Source organism: Rhinolophus sinicus, chromosome 15 (assembly GCF_057876585.1).
Source record: "Rhinolophus sinicus isolate RSI-liver-muscle chromosome 15, RSI-T2T, whole genome shotgun sequence".
Lineage (NCBI taxonomy): Eukaryota > Metazoa > Chordata > Mammalia > Chiroptera > Rhinolophidae > Rhinolophus > Rhinolophus sinicus.
Genome location: NC_142515.1, coordinates 104,985,889 through 105,003,653, shown reverse-complemented (window position 1 = coordinate 105,003,653; position 17,765 = coordinate 104,985,889). Strand labels below are relative to the sequence as shown.

General features: G+C 34.5%; 1 protein-coding gene across 5 annotated transcripts in view; it reads right to left on the bottom strand.

The window, feature by feature from the left end:
* The window catches only part of FBXO16 (F-box protein 16), a 44,856-nt gene that overhangs the window by 15,562 nt on the left and 11,529 nt on the right, over positions 1-17,765 (bottom strand). For 3 of the 5 annotated variants that reach the window (XM_019733271.3, XM_019733272.3, XM_019733273.3), the window contains exons 3-6: positions 17,420-17,455; positions 8,861-9,067; positions 4,875-5,039; positions 385-614 (exon numbers count right to left, since the gene is read on the bottom strand). In XM_019733271.3, the coding sequence (XP_019588830.3) occupies positions 385-614; positions 4,875-5,039; positions 8,861-9,067; positions 17,420-17,455 (638 nt within the window). The remainder of the gene's footprint in view (positions 1-384; positions 615-4,874; positions 5,040-8,860; positions 9,068-17,419; positions 17,456-17,765) is intronic. The other 2 variants (XM_088792549.1, XM_088792550.1) reach the window with 1 other exon arrangement.

Sequence of the window (17,765 nt, the reverse complement as noted above, 5' to 3'; positions counted from 1 at the left end):
TACGATATATAATATCTATATAGCAAACAATAAATAAATATGAGAGCCCGGTTTCTCACTGTCAGAGAAGGAGGTGCAAATGTGGAAAAGGGAAAGACTAGAATGAACCCTATGGTGCTGGACTGGAATTTGAGGTATTAAAATAGTAACAAAAAAATTGTAATGTTAAATCACGACAAATACAAAATGCAAACCAATCCTAACAAACAGGGCAAATTTACCAGTAATGGTTCCTTTGTTTTTCGATTACTTTTTAATTCTGTGTATAGAAAAGCATTTGTTTTTCACAGTAAGTTCTATTTTCATCTCTTCATACTTGTATGTTGCGGTACCAGCACACTGTTTCTGAAAGTAAAGAGGTGGGAAAGACATGGAGCTTCTCACCCGTGCCAGATTGGCTCGATGGGGTCACAGTTGTCCAGGTAATTGAAGCGGATGATATCTGTTGGATGCTTATCAGAGGATCGCCAGGGTGGGAGCTCTTTCTCCCCTGGCTGATTCTTCTTTCTTAAAGAGGAAGAGGATCGGAAAGTTGATGAAGACTGTTTTCCCTCTGGAGAACTGCCTGTAACTGGTTGAACATCAGCAATCACAAACCCATCTTTGGGAGGTGTCTAGAAGAAGAAAATTAATTATTTCTCTACTTAGCACAATGTAATAACAACAATAAAACAAAGAATATCATCATTGCCATCACGACCACCACCACCACCATCATCATCATCATCGCCATCACCACCACCACCACCATCATCATCATCATCGCCATCACCACCACCACCACCATCAACATCATCATCGCCATCACCACCACCACCACCACCATCATCATCATCGCCATCACCACCACCACCACCACCATCATCATCATCGCCACCACCACCATCACCATCATCATCATCATCATCATCATCGCCATCACCATCATCATCATCACCATGAGGGCAGTGATAATGGTGATAACGATTACGGCACCCACAACCCAGGAGTACTTGCTATGTGCTAGGCCCTGTCTCAGGAAGTTTTCATGCATCATTTTATTTAACCTTTACAATAACTGAAAAGTAATTGTTACTACTCCCATTTTACAGAAGAGGAAACTCAAGATAGGATAAACCTTCTTATTTAGTTGGCCCACTACTAAATAAGTATTAAGACACAGGGTCAGAGAATTTGAATCCAGGACTGTCTGAACCTCTCTGATCTGTACAGTCACTTCTACTGCACCATTGTATAGTTTTTCCACAAGTGAGGTTAATTTACCCATGAAAACATACACATTCAAAAGACATACTCCAGCGCTAATTACCTATAACCTTGTGTTATATGCAATACCCTGTGGAGACCATTTTGAGTTACACAGGGGTAGACTATAGATTTTATCAATTATCAAAACTTCATCTGCTCTCCCCAAATACTTCTGCTTTATTTTCCCAATTGAAAGTCTATTTTTTGTATGTGAAATTCATAAGATGTTTATGTGGTTGTAGCCTTAGGGAAATGGTATTGGTATGTTGAGAAGCCATTAAAGGCTTAATTTTTGTTCTTTAAGAGATTAGGGAAGCTTTGCTTGGAGAATTGGTTTGCTTGAATTGCTTGTGAAAATTAAGAAATCCCCCAGTACCCCCAGGCAGAATCAGTTAGTGTCTTGTCCTTGTTTCAACTGCTCTTTGTATATATTTCTATTACAGGATAGTACTTAGTACTCAGCGTTGTAACTGTCTGTGTATATCCTAGGCCACAAGACTAGGCTCCTTAAAGCATGGTTGTACAGGATCATTGTACCTTTAGCATCTAGTACATAACAGTTTTTAAAAAACATTTACTCATTTCACAAATGATTAAGAAGATATTTTAAATGTATATAACCAATAGCTCATTACGGGCTTAGCACTCAATATTTTGTGAAGGTCTCATTTAGAATGGACATGTATTTCATTTCTCTGAGCTTACACTGCATGAAATCTGCTTTTGCTAGAGGAGGTCTGGTTGAATATTACTGAGAATAAGTAATACATGATAATTCAAATCAATTCAGCGGGGAAAATTCAGGCATAAACACTAGTAGTTGCATACAAATAAACATGAATTCTGAAAATTACAAAATGCTCGACATTTTAACAAAATAGGCAATAATGACAACTGTGATAACTTTCCTGTGTTAAGTAAACAAAATGTTTGTTCACCTAGTCTTTTTGAGAATTTTTAAAATCATGAATGGATGCTGATTTTTTTTTTTAAATGCTTTTGTTTGCATATACTGAAATGATCACACATCTTTGCTCTTTTATTCTGTGAATTAACATCAATTGATTTTTTTAATATGTCAGCCTTACTCTCCTTGTATACATTCCACTTGGCTATCATGTATTATTCTTTTTTCCTATATCACTGGATTTAATTTGCTAATAATCTTCAAAGGATTTTTATGTCTATGTTCATGACGGATATTGGTCTGTGGTTTTGTTTTGTTTTCTTGCAAAATCTTTATCTGGTTTTTGTATAAAGAGGGAAGTGTTCCCTCTTTCTCTATTTTCTGAAAGAGTTCATGTAGAAGTGGTATTTCTTCCTTAAATGTGTGCTAGAATTCACCACTCAATCTATCTGGGTCTGGAGTTTTGTGGAAAGTTTTAAAGTTCGGGATTCAATTTTTAAATTGGTAAAGATTCATTCGTGTTTTTTATTTCTCATTGAGACTGTTTTCGTAATTCATGGTTTCCAAGGGTCGTCCATTTCACCTAGGTTGTTGAATTCAGGGACATGGAATTATTCCTAATATTCTTTCATCATCCTTCGAATGACTACAGGATCTGTACTGATGCTCCCCTTTTCTGTCCCTGTTACTAGTAATTTGTGTTTTATCTCTTTTTTTCATGGAGCAGTCTAGCTAGAAACTTACCAATTTTATTTATGTTTTCAAAGAAGCAGCTTTGGTTTCATTGATTTTTCTCTATTATCTACTTTCAATTTCATTGATCTCAGCTGTTCATTATTATTTCCTTCTATCTACTTTGGGTTTAACTTAATTTCTTTTTTTTTTTTTTTTATGAAGTCTTTTTGAAATTATGTTTCTTGGAATAGATAGTGTAGCTTTACAGTTATAACGATCATGCTAGTCCAGGCCTCTCATTTTAAGGTTGAGGTAACTAGTACTAACCACTACCATCTGTTCATAAAATGCTTTCATGCCAGGTACAGGTATTGAGGGGAGGGAGATAGTGATGGTGCTTGAATGAAGGTAAATTATGCTCTACTCTAGTGGCTGCCTATGTTCTCCATCATTGGAGCAACCTTTCAGGGAATTACACAAATTATTCAAGTATGTGTTGTGCTGACTGACAGTTGACTTTAAAACCGTAGTCAGATGGCTTTATAGCCTTAGTCTTTCTGACTGAAAAATAGACGGAGGTCTATTTCTTTTCTTTAACCAATAAATTTACTATTTGATGTTATTATGAAGTTACTATTTGATGTTATTAACCTTTGTCTTTCTAATTTAGGTCTATTTCTTTAACAGGAAAACTCAAGTTTAATATAACAAAGTACTCCCTACAGAAATTTAATACTAAGCAAAGAGGTGGAAATTTTCTTGCATCAGAACTATTCATTATTTTTAAATATAGTTATGCATAAATATTTTTATGGAAAAAGAGTTAGTGCTGAAGACAAAGCATTGAAGTCAGTTTTATATATAATACTCAAAACCTCTTTTCATTCTAGAAGTTGATTAACCACTTTCTTTCCTCTGCCCCAGAATAACCTAAGCTTCAGCTAGTAAATGCCATTCTCTGCTCACAACTGAGAATGAGAGTCAAGAAAAGCCTTATGAGAAAAGAAATAACTTTAAATTAACTTCTCCATCACTGCAGTTTAAATTTTTCTTTTTAAAGAAATCCTCATGGAGCACACCAATTACTGAAATCAGAGAGGCTAGTTTTATCATTGCAGTTGTAACAATATTAATTGTGCATAGTTTATTACTATATTAAATGTAGATGGATTCTACTTTCAGAAAACACAAATAAAACTAAACCCAAGTGAGCAACTTGGAGTTGACTGTTCATATTTCAAAAGGATTATTCAAATTTAAAAGCATCCACTGTAGCTTTTGCATAGAATATGGGACGCTGTGGTTTTAAAAATCATCTAAAAATTTAATTTACACATAACTTTTCAGGAACTCATTTATTGCACCAAGCAATGCACAGCTCTGTATATGTATAGATCATGCCATTGAAAAAAGGCTCATAAAAATTTCCCATAAGTTATCTAATTAACTGTGACTACAAGAATAAACATAAAACATTGGTTATGTGAGTAATGCATAGAAAGCCACTAGAAAAAATATTCTTGTATTATTTACTTTGTATGATATGTAAATGCTTTACATTACTAGTTTCTAGCTTAAAAAGAACTTGAATATTCCACTATGCCCTTCCCTAACTACTTTTCTTTGTAAATAATACAAAAATAAACTTCAGTTCACCTGGAAGAATCATAGCAATTTGAATTAGTAAAGTAAAATTTGATGATCCATACATAACAAATACTGTGCATTACCCCCAGAGTCCCAGTGTCAAAATTGTCTGGCATGAGAGTCAGAGATAGAAAATCCAGGACCTGGACTGAGTGAGGAACTCCAGTCCTAACCTCCTGAGTGGAGCTGTGATTTGGGAGTGTCCGATAAACACTCTCAAATAAGATGGATATCTTGAACGGGCTGTCAAGTTCTCAAACAAGGAGAATTTGGAAGACATATTATACTTCTTTAACCAACACCCTTCCCTAAATTCAAGTGTGATCATTTACTCGTAGTTCTAAAATTCCTAAATAGATGATGCTTGTGAGTATGTTGCTTTTTACCCTAAATTTACCTTAGGCTTAGTAACATGAAGTTCTTTCACCATTTGAATGTAGTGCTTCTTCCATATGCCCTGCTCAAAGGGAGTTGGAGAAAAACTGATGTACCAGTTAAACCGTAAACATTTGAGCATCCAGAGCTGATCCAGCTCAGTTAAGTTCTTCCAATGCCAGCTCACCTGGAAAAACAGGACAAAAAACAGAAACACCGACTCAGTGTACATGTCCACTTTCTCTAGGTTTTGAGTGGTCATGTCATCCTGGACCTGAAGCAACTTTTTTTGTTCTTTTCCTCCAAATCACAACTTAGTTACCTCTTACTCGAAATGCTTCCTATCCAGGCTGAAGGATTTTCTTTACATGTTAATCCAGACTTAGAAGCAGAGTCCACTAATATTTATTGAGCATCTATTCACCATCCTCATAGCAACCAACCTGAGGAGGGAAGTAAAATTATTTCTCTCATATTGCAAATGAGGAAACTAAGGCTTAGACAAACTCTGGAATTTCCTAAAGGTTCCTGAATTTCATAGAAAAGCTATACAAAGGTTATAGAAACTCAGGTCTGCATATTGTTTACTCTTTTCATGGTATGCACCTGTTTCCACTCCATTCTTATGATTTAACTAAAGATACATTTTATAAATAGAACTCAAACACTGATAGTATATAATGTGTCTTGTATCATCTTTAAGATTCCATAGCACACAAAGTACTTGTTCTGTACATTCCATTTCCACAGCATTATGGTCAATTTCACACACCCAGCAAACAGTAGAGGTCACTCTATGTGTAGCAGTACTTACATTAATTTAGTCTCCATTTTGAATAAATCTTGCTGGAAATAGGAGAAAGTTCATATGTAAAGTTGACACTAGGGGTTCTGTGTCTTAGATGTTAAGAGTTGCAAAGATGACATCTAACCTTCAAACCCAAATCTTATCCTTGGAAAACTGGCCTCTTTTTCACGATTAATTAATAATTTTGAACACCAAAAACAAACAGAATACTCTATAAGGGGCCTCTCTATCCATACATCCACTTATCTATCACCTCTTTTCCTCCCTCCTTCCATCCACCATGTACTGAGTTCCTAATATGTTTGGCATTGTTTTCTATGCTGAAGATGAGATATGCAGGAGAAAGGAGGGCACAATTAGAAGAAATCAGAAGTTAAGGAACTGGAAGGAGGAAAAAGGTTAGAGAATCTGATACAGCCCCCAGGCAGGAAGAGAAATCACACCTACTTTGTTCAACCAAGAATGAAACAACCTTAATCCCTGATGGTTAATTAACTCAGAATTCAGTAGAAAGGTGAGGTTTTGGAGGGAGGGGATAGGGAGAAAAATTTCTCAATTATTATTCTTTTCCTTAGATCTTGTTTAGACCTGAGTATTTAAGTTGTTTTTTTCCCAAGGGTAGATAAGGTTTTTGTTTTTTTAAAGGCAGACAAGAATTAGGAGAATTGAAAGGTAGATAAAACTATAAGACACTCCCTGTCTTTTTAAGCAGCCCTAAGCTCATTTTACTGTAATAAATTTATTGTTCACGTTACATCTAGTTGAAGAACAACTACCTGTGTCTTCCTCACAATCAGTACTGGAAATAAATATAATGCTGAAATCTTGCTAGATTGACATACGATACACATAGATGATAGGATTAGCTATTTCAAACAACATTTCCCTTGAATGACGATAACATTCTCATTGCAGAAAACGGAAAATTCCGAGAAGTTAAAAAAAATAAAATAATATCCATAACCCTATCAAACAGAGATGACCATTATTAACAACCTGGTAGAGTTCTTTTCCTTTTTGTCTTTTTTTTTTTAAGGTATGTACGAAACAAAATTGGGAAACTATATACAATTTAAAATCATGCATTCATTTAACATATCTTAAGGATCTCGGTTCTTCCAAATCATGTTTTCTAATAGCTGCATAATTCATCATGATACTCTCCTATTATTGAACATTTAGAATGTTATGCTTTTAAAAAAATTGTTTCATTTTTGGAATAAGTAATATGTCTACATCAATACTAAATTTAAAGATTCAAAGGGCCACACGGTGAAAAGGAAGTCTCTCTCTCATCTCAGTCTTCTAGTCACTCATTTCCCTCCCTGGATGTAACCACTGCTACCAGCTTCTTGTGTGTCATTCCAGAAATATTCTAGGTCTATATGAACAAATATGTATGTATTCTTTATCTTCAAAAATGGTAGGACAGTTCTGCACCTTTGCTTTGTTAACTGATGATATATCTTAGAGATGGTTGCAGTTTATTTAACCAGTCCTCTAAAGTTGGACATTTCCATTGTTTCCAAACTTTTGCTATTACAACTAATGTTGCAATATTCTTGTACAGACATAATTTCGCATATATGTTGACAATACTTGTCAAATTCCAAGAAGTGGAACTGCTGGGTCAAAGGAAATCTTTATTTAAATATTTAATATTCTCAAATTGGTCTCCATGGTGATTGTACCGATTTATCGACCAACAATATGTGAAAGTTCTTGTTATCTCACACCCTCTGTAAGATACACCCTCTGTTATCATTAAAAAATATATTAATCTGAATCATGAAAGGTGACATGACATAATGAGGCTAAGCATCTTACGAATTTTAGAAACATCTACATAGCCTTCTGTGAATCACTTGCTCATTTCCTTTGCTCATTTTCCTGCTGGGTTGCTAGAGGTTTTTTCTTTTCCCCCTTAATACAGATTTATAGGAATTCTCTAAAAAAAATAAGGAAATTAGCCTTTTCTTGGCAATGTGTTTTCACTGTTTAGATGATATGGTCAGTATGTTTAGTCTGTATAGTTTGGATTAACCCCCAACCTATATTTACATTTTTCTTTTCTATATAGCAATTTTAATTTTTATAGTCACAATTTAAAATCTAGCTTTCTTTATTCTCATTTATAAAATATATATAACAAATATTATATATACAAAATGAATAAAGCAAGATTTTAAATTGTATTTCTTTTAAGGCTTCTGAGTGTAATAGAATACTTACAAAGGCCTCCTTTCCTATGTTTTCTCTGAGTACTTTAGTAGTTTCCTTCGATTTCATATCAATCTTTCATCCTACTAGATTTTTTTTCAGCTAGATGTCCAGTTGTGCCAGCACCATTTATTGAGCAATTCATCTTTCACTGAATTCATTTTCTTAATTTTAAAAACTAACGTTAACACGTTACACATATATGAATACATAGTAACAGGTAATTTCTAGTGTTACTAGACTGTATGAAAAGATTCAACAAAATAACTACCAGTTTTATATCTTAGGTAATTTAACTACAGTTTAATACACCATGGAATTACTCGTAAGAACATAATGGTCAGCTCCTTTTCCAAGGCCTCCGTGAGCACATCTGCTCACTCTGAACTCTTTTAGTCTCTTATTTTTTTGTACATATCTCATTAGCACCTTATTTTTAGCTTTTCTATTTATAAATGGCCTGCACTGTACAATTTAGGATCGTATACTACAGTAGTTGCATACTGGGCAATGTAAGACTATCCTGCTGATGAACCATTTTTTTCTATGTGAGTTTGTCCTCCCAACTAGCTAACAGTTTTTTTGTGGACATTAATGATGTCTTGTACTTTTTCCTCCCTTTGGTGCACCCAATACAAAGTTAGACACAAAGGAGATGTGGGGTTAATCCAAATTACAGACTAAACATGCTGATCATCTCATCTATTTCTTGGTTTTGTGTACAGCAAGTCCTCACTTAACGTCACGTGGATAGGTTCTGCAACTTTAAATGAAACAAGGTCTAACAAAACCAGTTTGCGATAGGCTAATTGATATAAACAAGAGTTAATTTCCTAAGGCATCTCATCAATGTTATAACGAAGTGAAGTTAAACAAAACGATGTTATTGGAGGACTTGCTGTATGCGCTTTTCTCCTCCTCAAGTTTCAGAGTTTTCTAGGCTGTCCTTATAAAATGCCCTATTATGTCTTTGTCTTTACCTGTGCACAACGACAAAGGCTTCGGGGGTCCAGGAAAGAAAAGATGTACAAAGATAACACCCTTGGAAGCATGGTAGTAAAATCCAGAGCTTCTGCAGGAATTTTTTCCTGAAGCTTTCGACAGCAGAACTTTTGCTGTGACAGGGAGCAGCGTTCGAACAGGCCTGTGAGGATTCTTCTCCTTTGAGAATCTGTCCATTTGTCAAACTGGGGGGGGCGGGGGGGAGACAAAAGAAAACAAAAAGTTCCAGGTTTACTCTGATACCAGAGAGTCATTAGAAGAAAGAGATAAGAATGGCATAGAAAGCGAGGTTAGTAATTTATTCCTAATAAATAGCATGCATTTATTTGTTTCCCTAATTAGTAAATTCCACAGTTACTAATTCCACATTTACCCACCTGTCCTTTCTCATACTTATATTTGTGAGCCCGTGCAAGACCTGAGTATGTACACAAAGGTGCACTTGACCTCAGAACTTGCAGTTACATAAGAATAGTAAGTTGGGAGCTGGCCATATCATTAAACTGATAAAATATGTACTTATAAAATACAATTTCAAGAGATGGCACCTGGGCAGCTCCTCTCCGCCTAGAGTTTCTGTATTAGCTCCTCAGTGCCAAAGTCCAAGACCAGAAACAAACCTTTGCATTCACAGTTGAAGAGAAGGTATGACATGCAAATATCCCTGAGAAAGGGAGTACATTGGGTCAAAGTTCCACCAATGTATAAATGATTGATGTGATTGGGGAGGAAATGTCAACAGGAAGACCTGGAAAAAAAGAGTGCCGGAGACAGGAAGTAGATGTCGAAGTAATCTGGGGCATGCCAAACAAAAACTTTGGTTACTTCGCAATTTTCCCCAAAGAGAATCCTAAATCAGCCCCAAGGTCAGTGACTGATCAAAGATAATTTGAGGGCTCCCTAAAACCCAAAGAAAGGCTCTATGGGAACACCTACCACCTGAAAAAGCCACTTCACTGGAGTCTAAATCTCTCTTTTCTTCTTTAGCCCGTTAGAGAAAATAGGGAAGTTTGGGAATACGTGTATTTTGTATACTAATGCATTGCACATGTAGATATTTATTACAGTTATTATAAAGTAATCAGTTTTATAATGAACTTTCGTTATAATCATAAAATACACTGACTACCTAAAAAGGCACATAAAGCAAAAATGTATTTTGTACAAGCCTTATGACAAATCAACTTCATTATAGTTATATAATGTATTTTTTAATTAGTAGGGATCCTTCTCAATTAAAACTATTCTAGATCTATTCAATGACCCGGGAATCTCACTTGGGAGACTATAATTCAAGAGGGGGAAAGAAACTAAAATGAATGAAAACATGAAAAACCTTTCATTTACAAATTAAATGAAAAAATATACTCGTGTGTAAGTGTTTTCTGTTTTCTCCTATCCTGTTTCTGTACAATCTATATCTCCAACTCCCACAAAAGGTGATTTCTTTCCTTTTGGGATGGATTATTAGAATGAATAGAGAAGCCAGAACAGACTGAGTAGGGTCAGGTGAAGGACCAGGCCCAAGAAGATACACTGATCTATAAAATAAAGAGCCAAGGGGAGGTGGGAAAACACGGAAGAGCTGTGGGGTTTGGGCTTGTTGGGAGTTTAGGGGTTCAGACTGCCATTGCCTTGATAGCAGTTATAGAGTGTGAGAGAACTGAGGAATGAAGGAAGGAGATCTGAGAAGCATTAAAACAGTTTTGAACTGGACCCTCTGATTTTTCTTTGAGAGACAAAATGAAAATTGGAATTTATCTTCAAAATTACTTTTAGGCAATTTTGTGTGGCTGTGTAGAAACTGAGCTACATGGGGATCCAGGATGATTACAGTTATGAAAAAATTTTCCCTGAGATATTGCTATCACTGCAAGAAATCAGAAATAACCCGAAATGCCTAACAGTAGGGGATCAGCTAAGCAAACTAATGTATCAACACAATAAAAGAAAGTGTGGCATTATGTTAATGGGAGACTTGGGAATGAGACAGACCACAGGGAGTCTTACTTAGAATATTCTATTATTTCTAATACTCATTAGAAATAAATTACTAAATTCCAGCTCCACCACTGACAACCTCTTTCAGACTTAATTTCCTCATTTATACATCAAGAATAATTATACCTACATTGTAGGGTTGTTGTGAGGAGTAAATATAATATATGTATAAATTCCTAATAGAGTGCATGACTCATTATAGACATAGCAGCTATTATTATAAACTATTATAGTGAAATTAAAAATAATAAGAATGTGGGTTGAATCAATACAAAAAGAATATATATGCAAACAATTAAATTATAAAGCATAAAATTATGTTTGTACATTGACAATGAGGGGGAATACATTGAGAATGATCGAGATTGGCTCATCCACTTTCATTGGGCTCAGATTGAAGGAGTGATTTAAAAAGAGTATAAAAGAACATTAGGATTATAAAATGCCTATAAAAGAAAACATTAAAACATTTTTCCTTAGCGATTGAAAAACACAATTACATTGGTTCCTCATTTCCCTGATTACTATGATCAAAGGTAATTTAAATTTGTCTTTGATAGGTGTTCTTTGCCTCGAGGGATTTTCCTTTCTAATTGTGTTGTTTAAGCTAATATAAACTGAATTTGCATTCCTTGAACTCCGACGGATGCAATATGATGACTCAGAAGAATGCTTAAGAGTTGGGGAAAACCCCTTTGGCATTTAAAAGGTGTTAGGACTAATCCAAGAAGTAAATAATCCATGGAAAGTTAACTGTTCAGGAATTTGATTATCTCCCACATCTCTTCCATCACCTCTCAAGTGAAAACACCGTAACATAGTAGCCAGGACCCAGCGTGTGAGATTGGGGAGCAGCTAGGGCCATTCTCCTATCCTGGTTTCGTATATGGTACCTCTCTTCAGTTAGTTCATTTATTACATTACATTACATCATATCATATTTGTAATATAATTATATTTCATAATTATTTTAATGCCTTCTTATAGTGTTTTCTGAACTCAACAGAATTGTGAAAATCCTATTTTCAGAGTAGTTGTTACAAGGATTCTTGCTGCAGGTTCAAGAAGTGAGGACAGTTGCTAGAGCCATCAGGCTCCACTCATCTCACACTGACTGGCAAAGGAAAGCTCAGCGGGGAGTGAGGGACACGATAAAGAGGGAGGCTTGTTATTTTTTGCTTATTGGTTATATTATCTTAACCTGGTTGAGTTCCTCAAGTCCTATTGTCCAAAACTTAATTTCACAATTAAAGTATGAATACATTCTTGTTTAAAAGTTTCAAATAAGTACATACAGAATTAAACACATGAAAATCTTCTTTAACCACTCCGTCTCATCAAATCGTACTCTATTCCCCAGAAATAACCACTGCTCACAGTTTGATGTACGTGCATGTCTATGCATTTACATACACATACACCCATTAATAGGGAAGCAGTCAGATCAATGAGAGTATACCCATCCTGTGGAATACTACATAGCAGTTTAAAAAACAAACAAAATATAACCATAAATGTCCTGATTTAATATAATGAACTCCAGAGCATAGCATAGGATCTATTTACTCAATTTACTACTAATACCATTTGGGTTGTTTCCAATAGCAAACAAACAAACAAACAAAACCAAACAAACAACTCCTCCCCCACACACACACACAAAGCCCTGCAATATCCTGGAACATGTCTTTTCATGTCCCATGTGAAAATTTCTCTAATACAGGCAAATAGAAGTGGAATTACAGGTTCAAAGGATATTTGCATTTAAAAGTATGATAGATTGTGTCAAATTGTCTTTTAAAAGTCTTTTTAGATTCCCTCTAACTGTGTTTAAGCATTTCCACCTACTCCCTAACAAATCCTTACTTACTTTGGATATTATCTATCTCTTTGATTTTTGCCACATAGACTAAGGGAGGGATTGGGAATCTCATTGTTTTAATTTGTATTTCTCTAATTTTAGTGAAATAAAGCATATTTTATGTTTAGTGGCCATTTATATATTTTTGTATATTTCTCATTCTTCTTTTAGCCCATTATTCTGTACCAGCATTTGTATTTTTCTTATTGATTTGTAGGAGTTCTTTATATATTCCAGATATTAATCTTTATTTACCATGCAATTTGCAAAACATTTTCCTGTTTCTCTTTTGAATTGTAACTCTAATTATGGTTGTTTACAGCAAGTTAAAAGTAATGCCATCTACTTTTTCTCAAATTCTTATAATATTACTATTATTTCTGTTAACAACATAGAAGCTGGAAAAAAGGCTGAGATGCTTTCTTTTCAACTAAAATACTTCTGCTGTTTTCTGTTGATTGGGAGTTAATTGTTTTTTCTAACAGGGATTGAAGGGCAGAAAAGATTTGAGAAATAAAGGATTAAGTAGTGGCATGGAACAGTAAAAGTAGCAGAACTTTTCAGTTCCTCTTATTTTGTTTGTTACTACACAGAACATCTGAAAGGACCATGTACAAATACATGAAGAAGAATGACATTCTATGACCAAATATAAAATACTTTTGAATTGTCTATCATTGAATAAGTTTCATATTATACCTTACCTCACAATGCCTAGATTGTTTTTAAAAAATGACTTTACTTCTAATACTAGATTGAGCTTTAAAACCAATATTTTATTCCGGCAATGAAAATCCCAAGTAAGGTTAAGTAGAAAAAATTGGCATCCTATTTCTCCTTTCCTTTCTTTCTTTTTTTTTTTTTTTTTTGACAATGCATTTCTTATGTTATCAATCTTTTATGGTGTTTACGAAACTAATACTAAAACTAAAAAAATCTAAAATAGAGAGAGAAAATTAAATAAGGGTAAATTGGACTTAATTATGTGGCTTTCGTGGAAGTATATAAACTACTAGATGATCTAGTGAATTTAAGAAATAAGTTTGTTGTTGGGCAAAAGAGAAAAACCAGTGAATATCTTCCATACATTTAGAAAATATTTATTAAATGCCCAGTAATATCAAGGAATGTGCAACAATGAGCATGATAGAATCATGTCTGCTCTCCGTAAATTTGTTTACTGGAGAAAATAATTACTGATCTTTGCAAATATATGTTTCTATTAGTTATGGTAAAAGAAAAGAATAAACAAGATCTTTTAAAAAGTTGGAAGATCTTGAGTTTTATCTAGGGTGATATTTTACACTTTCACTGGGACATTCGACTATAGTCAAATGATATTTCCATGCTGCTGATTGCAGCGTTCACCTTTACCCCACGAGCTCAATGTTCCAGAAAGGAAGTTTAGGAGAGCAGATGTATATTTTCCTATATTTTTGTGTTTTTCAAGAATGACTGACAATAGGAAATTTTTATACCTTAATCATTTATTTTAATAAAATGTAGCACCTTAACTGTATTTACTTAAAAATATAAACACTGTGATTATTTTTTGTGGATTTTTGACACATTTTGGAGAAAAACACTTGAAACCAATTAATGCAATGAAAGGGTTTTAAAATATTTAACAACTGGCAATGCCACCAACCAATCAAAACAGACAGAAGCTGCTCAACCATACCAAATACTGGCTGAAAATCAGTCCTGGTTATATTAGTTTAGTGATTAAGTAACAGAAAGTGGAATGATAGCTGGTGCAAAAACAGTCATTCTAATAATTCTCATTTTAAGTTGGTAACAGATGCAAAATTAGTTTAAAAACATATAGACTATGAGAAACACTCAGCTGGATTTTAAATTTTTGGTATTTTTTAATTTCTTAATTTTTAGTAAATTTATTTTGTAAAGTTTTATTATTATTTTGAATAAGTAACACATTGACATGATTAGAAATATCAAAAGGTATGAAAGGCTATTCAGCTAAAAGAGTCTCTTCCCCACTCTCCCAGACTCAGTTCTCCTCCCTGGAGGAAACCAATGTTGCCCCTTTCTTGGTGAATCCTTCCGGAGATGTTATGTATGTAATTAAAAAAAACAACAACAAAAAAACCCCAAAAACTTAGATTAATAAATATCCTTAGACTGAAGCTTGCAGACAACATGGAAAAGAACTTGTGGCCAACTAAGACAAACGAGAACAGTGCAATGGATTGAATATTTATGTCCCCCCACCCCCAAATTCCTACGCTGAAACCTAACCTCCAAGGTGACAGTATTGGGAGGTGGGGCCTTTGGGAGGTGATTAGGTCATGAGGGTAGAGGCCTCCTGAACGGGATGAGTGTCCTTATAAAAGAGACCCCAGAGAGATTCCTTACCCCTTCTGCCATGTGAGGTTGTAGTGAAAAGACAGTAGTCTGTGAACCAGCAAATGGGATCTTACAAGACATCGAATTCACTGGCACCTTGATCTTGGACTTCCTAGTGTCTAGAATTATGAGAAATAAATTTCTGTTGTTTATAAGCCCCCTAGTCTATGTATTTTGTTATAGCAGCCTGACTGGACTAAGACACTTAGGAAAATGAATTTCAGTAACTCCTAGGAACGGGCATTGTGTCTGCTGTTATATTCTGGGTCAAAGACGCACCCTTAAGGATGAAGGCTTTTCCTGTATGCTTTTAAAGATGGACTATTTCAAGTCTGTTACATATATCAAGAGTTAAAAAGAAAAAAAATTAAGTATAGTTTTGTTTAAAGTAATCCTCATTTATTTAAAAAAAAATGAGATATAATTCACATGCCATAAAATTCAACATTTTAAGAATAGAATTAGGTGGTTTTTAGTATATTCACAAGGTTACGTAGCCATCACTATCTAACTCCAGAACATTTTCATTACCCCAAAAAGCAATCCTGTACTCATCACAGTCAATTCCTCTTCCTCTTGTCCTCCAGCCCCTAGAAATCACTAGTCTATTTTGTCTGTATGGAGTTGCCTATTCTGGACACCTCATGTAAATGAAATCATAGAATAAGTGGCCTCTGTGTCTGGTTTCTTTTACTTAGCATACTGTTGTCAATGTTCATCATGTTGTACCACGTATCAGTACTTTATTCCTTTTTGTTATCCTTATTTTTTAAAAATTTTGGTAAAATATACATAACATAAAATTTACTATTTTAACCATTTTTAAGTGTAAAGTTTAGTGGCATTAAGTACATTCACATTGTTGTGCAATCACTACCACCATCCATTTGTAGAACTTTTTTATCATCTCAAAGGAAAACTCTGTGCCCATTATATAATTTTAACTCCCCATCCTTTGGTAACCTCTCTTCTACTTTCTGTCTCTATGAATTTGATTACCGTAGGTACCTCATGTAAATGGAATCATACAACAATATTTGTCCTTTGTGTTTGGCCTGTTTCACTTAACATAATGCCTTCAAAGTTCATCCATGTTACAGCTTATATCAGAATTTCCTTCTTTTTTAAGGCTCAATGATCTTCCATTGTACGGATACACCACATTTTGCTTATCCATTTATCAGTTGATGGATATTTGGGTGTTTATACTTTTTGACAATTATGAATAATGCTGCTATGAACATTCGTGTACCAGTTTTTGCATGACCATGTTTTCAGTTCTTCTGGGTGGTAGAGACTACGAGGTGGGGCTGTAGAGGTAATAAACATTGGTGAGTAATAAACATTGCCCAGAGATGGACATTTTGATTATGACCCAAGAATGGACAATGACCACTGGGAATCTGTGTCTCCTTTGAGGAAAGAGTGAGAAAGTCTTCATTTGTATAAAGGATAGTTGTATCTTGTTAAATAAAAGCATAAAGTTGTTACTGTAACAACTTTAAATATGTAGAAGGGTATATGTGGATACTAAGTAGCCAAATGAAAGAAATGTACCGGTTACTAAGCCATTGTCTCTCAGATATAAACTCACCTTTCTGTATCCTGCTTGGTGAATATAGAAGGCTGGGGCTTTACAAACCGTATTTTTCATTTGACAGCTGACTCTCTGTTAAACGCTGCCAACAGGGAGGGTAGCACTAGAGGGAAACTGAGGTAGAAGAGCCTTACTCTTTTGTTTCCTTACTGTTCCTAGCAGTGTCACCCTAACTCTTCACTCTGACAGTAGCTGTTGATTCCAGTGTCTAGTATTTTCCACACTCCCAAAACAATGACACTTCCTCAGACATATCAGAATCAGCTGGCTGTCTTCTACTTTATTCCTCAGAAGTCTGTGCTGCCTACAGGACCAGTCCCAGCTCCACAAAGGCCTTTCTCTGAGCTCCTAAGTTATCAGTAAAACTGGGAGAAGATATTTCCTGCAGTTCTATCTCTGTGGCACTTCTGTGTTTCCTTTTTATCTTTTTTGTTTTCCAGTATTTACTTAACCAGTTCTATTTATTAAATTTAAGTATATCTGTTAAAATAACTGGTATGATTTCTGTCTTCCTGACTGAATTCTAACTGATATGGAAAATACCAGTCAAACTTCTCAGGTTATAAACAATCACTCATTACCTTATGTCCAAACTGAATTTGTTGGGCTCTATGAAGTAAGTATATTTCAAATGGTTACCCATAATATACAAGTAAGTATATTTCAAATGGTTACCCATAATATAGAAGTAAGTATATTTTAAATGGTTACCCATTTTCCAAGCAAAGCTCTTCTTTCTTCAAATATCTACAATAAATACAAAATAATAGAATGATTATATATTTCATGGTTTAAAATACCCGTTACAAGAAAGACATCATTAAAGTATCAATCAATAAATATTAAATCTTTTCTTTGTATCAACTGAGTATAAAAAGACAGATTTCATTCCTGAGAAGGTACTTTATTTATTTTTAACTTGGGCAAAGTATCTTTTTCTTCACTTTCTCCATGCAGAATAATTCATCTTAAAGAAGAAGTAATTTTTTTTTTAAGGTGAGAAATAAGAAAAGAATGGAATTGTAAAGTAAAACCAATTTTAGAATTGGAAAAAAGA